The sequence below is a fragment of the Apus apus genome, chromosome 3 (genome assembly GCF_020740795.1).
Source record: "Apus apus isolate bApuApu2 chromosome 3, bApuApu2.pri.cur, whole genome shotgun sequence".
In the NCBI taxonomy this organism is placed as follows: domain Eukaryota; kingdom Metazoa; phylum Chordata; class Aves; order Apodiformes; family Apodidae; genus Apus; species Apus apus.
The window spans coordinates 43,727,532-43,739,608 of record NC_067284.1 but is presented as its reverse complement, the minus strand read 5'-3'; the positions used below and the strand labels follow the sequence as shown (position 1 = coordinate 43,739,608).

The 12,077-nt window shown below is 47.4% G+C and overlaps 2 protein-coding genes across 5 annotated transcripts in view; both read right to left on the bottom strand.

The window, feature by feature from the left end:
- XRN2 (5'-3' exoribonuclease 2) overlaps positions 1-1,968 on the bottom strand; it is a 47,205-nt gene extending 45,237 nt beyond the window's left edge. The window contains exon 1 of the mRNA XM_051613912.1: positions 1,827-1,968. Coding sequence (XP_051469872.1) covers positions 1,827-1,901 — 75 coding nt within the window. The 5' untranslated portion in view covers positions 1,902-1,968. The remainder of the gene's footprint in view (positions 1-1,826) is intronic.
- A 4,001-nt stretch (positions 1,969-5,969) lies between these two features.
- KIZ (kizuna centrosomal protein) overlaps positions 5,970-12,077 on the bottom strand; it is a 46,648-nt gene continuing 40,540 nt past the window's right edge. For all 4 annotated transcript variants that reach the window (XM_051614324.1, XM_051614327.1, XM_051614325.1 and 1 more), the window contains 2 exons: positions 7,571-7,614; positions 5,970-6,192 (listed from right to left, as the gene is read on the bottom strand). In XM_051614324.1, coding sequence (XP_051470284.1) covers positions 6,089-6,192; positions 7,571-7,614 — 148 coding nt within the window. In that variant the 3' untranslated portion in view covers positions 5,970-6,088. The remainder of the gene's footprint in view (positions 6,193-7,570; positions 7,615-12,077) is intronic.

Sequence of the window (12,077 nt, the reverse complement as noted above, 5' to 3'; positions counted from 1 at the left end):
AAACTTCACACTGCTCTCATGCTGAGAAGAGGCTGACTGAAACCACTATGGTAATAAAAGCAAAAGAGTAACTTCACAGTTTTAACTGTGCAACATTTGATTAATCCAAACCTGTGAAACTGTTTCACAACCTGAATTTTAAACAAGAACTGAATGCTCAACTGCCTGTTGCTCGTATTCACTGAAGTCTGGCTGAAGGCAGGCAGTCAAAAAAAATCCCAATGTCAATACATAATTCAATCACTTTACTCTCTCTTTTCCCTTATCTTCTCTACCTTGCCCGCACATTTCTATCTCCTTCACAATATAGTGTTTCCTACAGACCTCCACACTGGTGCAAGGGAGAGGATAAACATAAGCCATCTGCTGAAGGCAGTGACCAGGCAGCTTAAAGCAACCAATAAACCCTATCTACCACGAGCTGGGGGTTAGTGAGACCACCTGTGGAGTCCAGCAGCTAGGCTGGGACTAAGTCTTCACCAAATAGCACCTTCTATTGCTATGAAGGGCCAGATTTTAGAGGATGTCTTTGAAAAAATCAGCTCTCTGTTTAAGCAGATGTTTCTCCTATGCTAGTAAATACCAGCAACGAGACAAAAAAAAGCTGAAGCTGTTCGAACTTAAAGAGTACAACTGCAGACTTATCTGAAGTCCCAGATGCAAGCGGGACATCCTGTGATGGTGGACAGACAAAAAGAAAATAAATCAGAGTAAAGTATAAAACTGCAGAGAGACTAACGCATGAAAGAGATAACTAACAAAAAAAACTAATAAGACCTGAAAATGATACAACTGCAAAGTACTCAAATACTACGAGAATGAGAGCCCAGGGGAAGTGTGTGAGGTACACCCAGATATCCTTTTAACCTGACAACAAACCGTGCAGCTACTAAGGGCAGCCTGATTCCTTCTCAACATCCCACTCTGCCCTCACGCTGCCGCTGGCATCAGCTTTCCTGAGCCCACAAAACGAGCACGGAACTTGCAACCAGGGTGGCCTCATGGAGCCAGGTAAGTTTCCAGACCGACGCGTATTTTTAATCATTTACACTAGTGTTTTCTTACTCTTCTCAAAACAGGCAGCTTTACTTTCATTTTCAACAAGTCCTAAAGCTTGCTGCACCTTTTAACTTACAAAAAAAAAAAGTTGCTGAAAGGCAGGGATATGAAGAAGATCCACAAAAAAACAACAAAAACAAGAAACGGCAGAAAGTATTTCCCTTACTACTCCCCGTTCACCACAAGTTTTGCTGAACACTTTCATAAAACCTGCTGTTTTCACCTGAAGCAACACAAAGGCCGAAGCCACCACATCGGGAAGGCCTCGCGTTTCGGTGAGTTGGCTAAGGACTAGGAAATTACAGGAGAAAGCCCCTTCCCTGCCCCAAAACCTGCACTCTCTGCCCCAGAGCCCCTCCTCCCTGAGAACCAAGCAGGCGTCTTAACTTTTCCTCAACACCAGCCGCTTCCACCACGCTGTCGCCTCCAGACTCAAAGCACCCGATCAAAAAACCCAACACAAACAAACAAACAAACAAACAAACAGAAAACCACCCCAAACCAAACCGAGAACAACACAAACCCAACGGAACCCCCCCCAAGACCCACCGCGGGGAGCACGGGGGGCAGGCCGGGGCTGGAGGCGGCAGAGGGCGGGCGGGCAGCAGCCAGCTCCCCGCAGGTAACGCTTCCCGCAGCGCCCCGACCCGCCTCAGCCTTCCCCCCGCCGCCCAGCTCCCTCTGCCCCGCGCCGTCCCGCGGCGGCCATCACAGGCCCCGCTCCCGTCCCGGGACGGGAGGCCCGGGAGGGGCCAGACCCGCCTCACCTTCTCCTCCACGCAGTTGACAATGATGGAAGGATACTTGCGGCTGAGCCAACGGAAGAAGGCCGGGACTCCCATGGCGGGCCGGGGCGCGGGGGTGACGGGGCCGCGGCTCCGGGCGCCGGGCGGGGCGGCGGGCAGCGCTTCCGGGGCCAGGGAGCGGCGCGGGGCACCACGGGGCAGCGCGGCGGCGCCGCGCCGCCATCTTGGGGCGGGCAGGCCGCGGGCCCCGGCGCGGGGCAGGGTGGGAGAGCGAGGCGCCGCGCCGCCATCTTGAGGCGGGCAGGCCCCGGCGCGCAGGCGCGGGAGGGGGGCGGGGAGGGGAGGCCGGTGATGGCGGCGTGAGGGGAGGGCGGGTCGTGGGGCCGAACCCTCCGCTCCCCTCCCCTGAGGGGCCCGCCGTGTCACATCAGCCCGGAATGTGTCAGGGAAGCTCCTTAGGTACAAAGGTGTCCGTGTGAAGGCAGGCGGGCAGGCAGGCAAAGCCTGAGAGCAGCCTGCATCTCGGGCAGCAGGGCACACCCTCCTTGCTGTTAGACAAGGCTAGGTGTGAAAACCTGCCAGCCGTTGAGAGAAAGCCTTGTCAGTAAAGGAAAGATGCTGTAGGTTTACAGCGTGGGGTAATTTCCCACTCCCGTGGGACGGTTTAGGCGGAATGCAGGTTACAAAAGTGAGTCGGGGCAGGGTTGCCCTGTCAAACCTTGTACTCGGGAGCAGCTGCTCGTTCCAGCAGGCCCGTCTCCGCGATAAGGGGATCAGACTGCAAGGGTGAGGCTTTGGAAAAGGCCTTTTCCCCTGCGGGAGGTGAGGGAGCTGCTGGCAGTGGTTTAAAGGAGTGTCAGGGCGCTGGCAGGAGGGCAGAAGAGCCTGAGAAGCCGAGGGGACGTGGCCAGCAGCGAGCGTAAAATCGCTCGGTGTGATGCTTGACGGTTGCAAGAGGCAGCGTAAAGAATCCCCGTCCCATCGCTTTGCCCATTGCATAAGCAAATACTATTAAGGTAGCCATTTGATGATGTTGAGATGGAATTAAACCTTCAGGTATTAAATGGGATTAACACCAGGAAGATTTTGTGCTCTGCTGTGTCCTGTCACTACACACCAACTTCATTAGGAGGGCAGTGACCGGGGAGAGGACAGGGAAAAGCAGCCTGGGAATCATTAACAAAAATAACAAAATCTCAGCAGCGCTTATTGATTCAACATCGCCAGTTTGGGAAGGGGAGAGGAACCTTGCTAATTTGCTGTTGAACAAATTAACCTGATACTGTATTTCTCATTATTCTTAGCCTCACTTAGCTGTTGTTAAGCCACTTTCTGTTGTCACTCCTCTTAATAAAGTCTGTGACTTGAATAAATTTCCCCAGCAACTTTGTGTTGGCATCACATCTGTGGTATCAGCTCAAGACTGTCCTTTATCTGTTCCTTACAAAAGGTACCCTGATTGAAGTTTCCTATTGTAGTTCTTCTCCTGGAATTTAGAGTAAACCAGATTAGTATTAACATTTTGTTTGTATTGATGGGCAATCAGTTGTTTTTCTGATAATGCTAAAGAAAACAGAAGACAGCAGCACAAGCAAATGCAAAATTATCATCTTATCTTATAATTACTTGCCTAAACAAGTGCTGAAAAAATTACTACTGTAACAAACATTTTCATGAGAAGTCAGTCTACACTGAGGGCTGCTCTTCTGCCAGGTGTGTACCAGTGGACTGAAAAAATAGGCAAGAATACAGAAGACTTTTCGTTTCCCCTAGATGAGTGGCGTGCTGATTGAAATCTGTTCAGGCTGTATTGATTACAGTCCCCCTGTCCATCACCATCATCTGTCATCGTCTCTGGGCTGCCGGTGTGACAGCTGTGAAGGAGCAGAGTAAAGTTGACTGGCAGAGTGTTTTGCGTCTAATGAGTCTGTGCACAATAAGAGTATAATAACTAATGCTCTGGAGGAACTCGGCTATCGCTTTAACACCGCAAGAGAGAGATTGCCTTTGCAGAAGCTCCCAAAGCCATCTGTCATCTGTCATGAGCTGCGTGTCTGTGGCTGAGCTGGGCTGAGGGAATGGAAAGCACCAAAGGCTGGTGATGGGCACCTTGTATCGTGCAAGGAGATATAAAGTGGGCTGACATCAAGAACCCAGAATCGCTCAGGAAGAGCTTAAAACTACAAAGGCACCGCGGATTTGATGCGCTGTAACTCAGCAGCGCAGGCTGCTGGGGAGACTTTTTCCAGATGAACCTTGGTCTGACATTCACTAAGAAATCACGCAGCAGTAGTCTGTCTGTGGTGTGACATTTAGCAGACGGCCAAGACCATCAGGGATGAGTTACTGTGGCTTAGAGATGATCGGAAAAAAGCAGCAATGCATGATGGCCCCAGCACCAGCCCTCAGGTGATGGGTTCAGATGTTGGTTCTGGTACAGACACTCAAGTGTCCTGTGTGACACTGAGCCTGCAGTACACCCAGGACAATAAGCCTCCAACATGCTGCTAAGAGGTGGCTACTAAGGAGCCCCATAACCTGATGGAGGTGGTCCATCAAGAGCAGCAGCATGACAGGTGCAAGCCCTTCTGCCATTGCAGCGCAGAATTTGTTTTCAAGTGTCACAGTTTGCGAGACAGTCCTGTGATCTCCCTTCTGAGGCTCTGATAACCAAGTGCTGACTGAGGTTGGCCACAGCAATGACAAACTGGGAGCTATGCCACCCTCTCCAGCAGCCTGGCATGGCCCACACATGGGACTTGCTGCTTTGGGAAGCAGGAGACCTTCTTTGGTCCTTATGGGCTGCCTTTTCCTCTCCTCTCCATGCACCACCCATCTCTTGACCAACTTGCCCAACACACAGCATAGGGGCTTCTCTGTGGGACAGTGATCTCACTATATATGGTGAAAACTGGGAAGCACAGCTGGATCTTTGCTGTTTTTCCAGTGTGGGGTGGATCAGCTCGACAGCCTCTGAAGGGAGGGACCACAGGAGCCTTCATTAAAGATATCCCAGGGTTGAACAGGCTGAAACCCCAGTGCAGCAGAGGAAGACATGAAAGCCTTCAGTCCAGCTGTCTCAGATGACATCAGCCCCACTCACACACCCACCCAACCCTGTCCTTCCTGCAGCCAACTTCCCAGTTGTTGGAACATTCAACACTGCACCATGGCCAGTGTCAGGCTGCAAACCATGAGATGACGCAAGTCAGCAAGCATCTGTACTGAGGATACCGAGAAGAACATTCTCGGGCCTTTTACAAGCCTTGATTTCATATGCTAGTCTCAGTTTACACAGTCTTTTTATTAAATTGAATATTGTTACCATTTTCAAAGTGGTTTTGATAGACTGGGCCCAAAGCCTGGTGCCTGTATTCAAAGATGCAGCACTGCTTTGCAGTAGAGTTTAATTGGGGTGCTGTTTTCTGCTTTTGAACTTATCATAATTATGAACAGATTTTATTTTTTTTTAATATGTCCCCTGGTTTCTCCCTTCGAAAGAAAAATCTCATGTTTAATGAACTTAATTTTAGATAAAAGGAATTAAAAGAAGAAAATTAAAAATGCATGAAGCTCCCAGAGTCATCCAATTACTGTGATGTCCATACAGCAATGCTGGCATGGATTTTACAAAGCAAGGAAAAGCAGGAAATCACTGGGGCTCGCCGCATGTAAATGCTGCTCTGTTCCAAAGTGTGCTGAATTAGAAATGTATGGTTTATGCATTTCTTCTTCTTGATCTGTTGCAGAAGAAGATAAAGATCAAACATGGCGGCCCGCCCTCAGCAGCAGATGTATGCATACCCAGAATGCTTGCTGGCATTTCCAGCCCACATCTGGCTCTGTAGTCGCACCACCAGAACACACACCAGCAGCAGAAGGGGATGGTCCCTGCATTCACAGACTGACCAAAGCAGCTGCCAGGTTAGGGTGGCCCTGAGGTAATAATGCTCATAGACCAGCACTATGTGAGCACCTCAGACCAGGTGGACCTCTTGGGACACGCCTTCATTATTTCCCCAAAAGCAAATAAAAACCCAGGTTCCCCAAAACTGATGACAAACAGGGTCAGTCTGATGGGGCAGGATTGCTGTGAGACAAGGGTAACACTTGGCAGTCAGGAGAAAGCACACATACAAGGAGGCCGTATAGAGCACAGTAATACTTATTTTATATTCAAATTTTATTTGACTGAAGGGATGAGCTCCACATTAGACATCAGCACTCTTAAGTGTGTACAAGGTGATACTGTTTATTTCTTCCCAAAAGCAAGCAAGGGAATCTTAATCATAGAAGTCATCAAAATCATCTGCTTCTGTGCTGTGAGTTTGTGGGCGCAAAGCAGCCTCGATCTCAGAGCTGCTGTCATCGGATTCACCCCAGAAAGCTGAGGGGGAGGAGAAAAAAATAAACAATTACAGAACCTTTCCCATGTTGATGTCATTGCTGCCACAGACATGATTTTACAGCTGCCTGGAGGCAGACAGGCACCACAGCTCATAAAGAAGGTTGGAGCTGCAGGTGGAGGTGTGTGCTTCCCAGCCCATGTGCTGCCAACACATCGTGGGCGGCACTGAGGGAGCTGCCTGGCCAAACAGCGGGCTCATTCAGAGGGCCCACTTCATTGTTCCTCAAGGTAGCTGGAGAGAACATTTCCACTCCAAGCAATTTACTTGACCAGCTGCTGCCTGAATTACAGCTTTGTCTATTATGTTCCACTTCCTCCCTCTACTTGACCCTGTGGTGAAGTCACAATTGGAGCATGACATCACAGAGTTGGCATTAAAACGGCAATGACGTCGCAAATGAAAAATCACCACTTTGTGACAGGATCAAGTACAGGCAAGACTGACTTCAAAGAACTGCATGGCTTTAACAGACAGCTCTGGGAATTAGAATTTCACCAAAATAAACAGAATTGCACTGAAATTCGGGGTGCCTGAGAAATCCCTTATGTGACCCACAAAAAGAAGGGAAAAGCACAACACTTGGAGCAGCGTCAGGCGCAGGCAGGGATAGAGCTGTGCCTGCTCCTGGGCACGGTCAGGTGGCTCTGTGTCCACAGTCAGTACAGGAGCCACAACTCCTCAGCTGAGGTGAGGCTCAGGAGCAGGGAGAGGAAGGCTGTGGTACCTCACACAGACATTTCGGCTCATGTTTGACTGCAAACGTGTTCAGTGCTTTTGATGGCATGAGCTATATCAAAACATTATCTACAAATGCAGCAGCTGCAGCTTTCATCCTATATCCCTAGCCCCCTGGACAGCAGGTCTGTCCGTGGCCAGGAGCATCAGAGCTCCCATGCCCAACACCTGGGAAAAGGCTGAAGGCTCCAAAGAAATGGAACTCCTCAGCAGAGGAGGAAATAGGCTGGGGATGTGAGCGAGCCTTTAACAGGGCACCAAAGCAGACAGCATTCATGGAATCCTTATGTCAGCTCAGATGCCACAGCTCTAAAGCACAATCTGTGCCCTTTGGGACTGCAGATTGCCAAAGCTGAGCTCCAGGAAAATTGCTCCCTGCTTCCCACTCATGGTAGGTTCCATGAGAGATGACTGTGGGCACCAGTGGTCCTTATGGTGGTTAAAAGGGAAAAATGAAATGCACGGGAGAACGCAAACATGCAGGGCACAGACACCAATTCCACAGAAAGCCTGCTTGCTCGTGGAAAACAGTTGTGTTAGTACTGTTCTTGGAGGTCTTCTACAAAGTAAATTACACCTCAAAAGACATCCATTTTCAATAGCATAATATTTGTTACTTACCTTTGGATTTTATGGCAGCCACCACTCCCTTCCTAGTTTCAGTCCTGTAAAAGGGAAAGATTTAAAATAATCAGCACAATGTCACAAAATTAAAAGATTATAAGTTGACTTTAAAAAAAACCAAACAACTGTGAGATGTTTTTTAAAAATACCACTAAGTTCTGCAACTATATATTTTTTTTTAATAACTATTTCATCAGGGATTTCTTCACCTTTATGTCTTCTAAAAGGTGGAGAAATTAACATGCAGCAGGGACATGGGTCCAGATGTTCTAGCAGCCATTCCTCGCTAACAGCGCCAACGTTCACCAGCAGTGAATTCAGGGCATAAAGGATCAGAGCTCTGTCTATCTTTTGCAGCCTTTCAGATAATGCAAAGAAAGTAAAGAAAAAATCCAAACACAAACAAAAAGCACCCCCCACCGATGCTCACTGAACTTCCTCATTCCCGTTCCTGCCAGTACACTCTTCCAGCCCAGCCACTGGGTTCCCATCACACCATCCCGGTCCTGATGTAAATGTGCCATCTCCCAGCTGCCTTTGATCTACCTTGATGTATGTGCAGTTGCGATTCTGCTCTGTTAAATGACTGCTCTTGTGTCTGGAGCATCACAGGCCCTTTTGAATCTCTCAAACAAGCTGGAATCATTTTGATCTTTTGTGTGTAGCATGTGTATTGTGTTGGTGCTGGGAAATAATCACATAGGGGCAACGATGTAGGAGAATTAACTGTTATATTAACAATCCTGCAATAAGCTCTAAAAATAAAGCTTCGGCTGATTTTAATAAGGAAGATCAAATAGGAAACATTTGTGACATTACAGTGCAAACTAGCAAAATATAAGCCAGAGTCAAGCTGCAATCTGAAGCTGTTGCAGCAGTCAAAACAGGACTCAATGAGCTGTCAAAAATCTCATACAATTTGCTGCATTTCATTTAAAGACAGGGCATAATACATAATTGCTAATACAGCTAACACAGAGTTGCTTAAAGTGGGGAATTAAAAATACTCTAACTACTATTGTGAAGGCATTTGTGAAGGAGACACATGCAAAAAAGCAGAGATGATTCACTGCTTGCCGTATACCACCGCATTCAATAACAATTTGGGATTGGAAAGGTAAACTGAAAGCCGGGTGAGTTGAACTACGTTACAGCTACCTACATTACAGAAACTTTTCCTTGAAAATCAGAGAAAGCTCAACCTGTTTAAATGATGTTCCTTTTCTGTAATCTGTGAATGCCATTAGCACACAGCTTCCCTCTTTGCAGATATAAAAAAAATTCCCAGAAATAGAATAGTAAACAACCAAAGGTCAACCAAGATACCCAACTGAGGCTTAAGTACTAGAAACAAGTAACGGTATTAGTAGAGTATTAACAGTGGTATAACTATTAAGTGAAAAACTTGAAAAAGTTTGCCTTCAAATCTGTTAGCACAGCTTCCAAATGCCTTTTCTGTGTTGTTCCAACCCTATACTGTATTACACTTCACTTCTTGTTCAAATACTGTCATTCAAAAGAGTTTCCAGCAAGTATTTTAAGCCAGAGCCTCCAGCTTGAGTCCTGCAGTACTCTGAACACCCTTAACTCTTGCTTGCTTTGGTGAGCTTCCACGACCCTCAACAATTCCCAGGAGATGCTTCAGGTATCCCAGACTGAGCCCATAGAACTGTTCTCAAGAGGCTGAAGTTCTGGTGGCTGCATCATTTCTCCCCTAGGTGTAGAGCGAGAAACCACTTGTTGCTGAGCTACAAATGGAGAGGTGACTTCTGTGGCAGACTGCAGAAGAACCATTTTTTCTTCAAGTAGCTCAGTAAAACAAGATCAGGCAGCTGGCAGCTCCTGCCTCTGCTGCCGGCTGCTCTGTCTCCCACTGTGGTGAAGGAAAGCACATGGGTCTTTGCCACTCAGCCACGTGAAGAGGTCCTAGAAGTGATCTTTTGCTCCACTTCTCTCCATCGTTCAAGCTCAGATCAAACATGAGGGCGTTGGTCACTTGGGCCTAGAGCTTCTGCCATGCCAGTGGAAGACACAACTGCCCAGGTCTCAGGTGGCTTGATCCTCTTCCACAACTTGATGCACTACAAGATGCTTCAGGTCCAGCTGAAGGCCAGTGGAGAAGTTGTGGTCAACAATGACCACGGTGGCTGTAGGAAGGTCTGGAAACCTTCCCTCTTCTGCCCCAGTTTCCCATGAGGAAAATGGCCAATGCTGACCCAAGAGGGAAAGAAGACATGTTTGTGATCTACCCAAACCCATCCTTTTCCTCCGCTTCATCCTCCCAGGGCTAATCCACCATGCATAGAACTGGATTTACTCCCAGAACAGCACAGAGCTGCAGTGCTGCACACCAGGAGTTGGGCATTATTGTAACACAGCAGTCCATAAAGAAAGCTGTGGAGAAGGATGGCAGCAAAGGTTTGGCACAAAAGCTGTTGGCACGCAGGGGAATGCCTGGGTAGATGGGGAAAACAGAACAAGGACAGCAGAAGGGCCAGACTGAAAATCAGAGCTCCACCAAACCAAGCCTGGAAAATACTGCAAGATAGCTTTGTAACAGGGAGTAAAATTCCTGAGTTATGTCTGAAGAGTTAGTCAAGGCTGGTAAGATGCAAGGAGGCCTCTGCATTGCAAAACATTTGTATTCAAAGATCGGCAAATTCAATCATGGCAATTATCATCTGGTATCATGAGCACACAATAACCACACAGACCTCCACCGAGAAATTTAGGAGTATAAATGAAGTAAGGCCAGTTTCACTACCTCAGCTAATCCCCTGTTGCGATCCTTCGATACCCATTTACACATTTGCTCCTTCCCTAAAATAATTCCAAACTGAACCCAGGCTCTAACAAAGAAAAAACCCAAACCAGTTTAACTTCAAAGAGCCTTTTAATCTCTGCTTTACTCTGATGAAATAGGCTTTTTGTATTGAAGATGCTGCAACAATAAGAAATGAAAAAGCTCCAGGAAAATATTTTTTCCCTCCTTACAGAAAATTAAGAGGAAAATAGGAGACCAACAAGAAGCCCAGTTAATAAAGGTGGCTCACTGAAAATCAGCAGAAAATGTTTGCTTTAGGCTGAGTATCTTTTTGCTGTAGTACCTGTTGAACATCTATGTTTTAGTGTCAAGTGAAAAAAGACATCCAAATGCCAAGGAAAAATAAAAAAGACATCAAGTTGCCAAAAAAATTTAAAAAGACACAAAGAATGCTACCCAAATATCAAGGAGAAAAAACAATAAACCAAAATCAACAAAAACCACCCAAGCGCTAAGAGAACAGAAAAACCACCAGCTGGGTGCCAAGTTTTATCAGAAAAAGAAACAAAACATGGAGTGCAGCAGCCTCGGGAACACTGATACTCCAGAGGCTCGAAGCTCACGTGCCTTGGGCCACCCAAACCATACCCAGCATTTCTCTTTCACAAGGCAATGCTCAGTAACCCTCGGTGAGAGAGGCAACAAAGCATCTCCCCCAGCAATAAGGGGGGAGGTAGAGTTGCAGATCCATCTTTAAAAATAATTTGTTGAAAACATCTAAGAGCCTCAATGCAGAGGGTGAGCCAGGCTGCTCCATGGCAGGGCCCCTGACGTGACAGCCTCAGCTGCGTCTCCCCACTCCAACCACACGCTGTCCTGCCACTTCCTGCAAAAGCCTGACAGCTCTATCATTTTCTGCTGATCATTTCCTAGAAACTGGGCATCACAGAAGTATTCCCCACCCCGGAAAGTCAGCATAAACTAACAAATCCATTCATCATGCCAGAACTGAAGCAATAATATTGAACTTAAGTAATTACCCTGCAAATGGGCTGAGCTTTATTTTAGGATACAAAGATCTATGTCAAGCTACGTTTAAGATTGTTCTCTGTTTAGATACAGCATGCTGAAGAAAAAACCCATTCTTGCCTAGATAAATCACTGACACAAAGGCTGAATCACAGTGCTGAAACGAAGCTGTGGCAGAAGAGCAGAGGGCATGGCCGCAAAAATAAACTATTGCCTCTCTACTCCAAAGGTAACACATTTATAGACAGATGTTGTTGCCACTCCCCACCAATATTCACCAAGCATCACCACTACAATATCAGTACTTTTGCAACAGCTGGATCGATGTTCAGATTCAGGAAACAAAGCTCACAGAATTATCTGTAGCATCACAAAAATGTGCTTGAATTTACAGTCAACACCTTACAGCAGTGATTGGGAAGTGTGGCAGGAGGATGGGACAGTCAGATCTGAGCTGGTTTCTGGTTGCATGTCTCAGGAGCTTCGAAAGTTGCTCATCCCCTTGCCCTAGTTTTCCTGGTAAATAAATGCATGTCCTGCCTGCTCCCACCCCAGACCTTTGGAGTTTCTCCCCAGACTCCCCCCCCCAAGTCAGTTCAGCAGTGTCAGGACTGGTTTTGAAAACAGGGGGAGGCAGGGGGGATGCACAGAGGTGGGGGGGATGCACAGAGCCGGAGTGCCCCCCGATGGCAAGCCCGGCAAGCAGTGGCA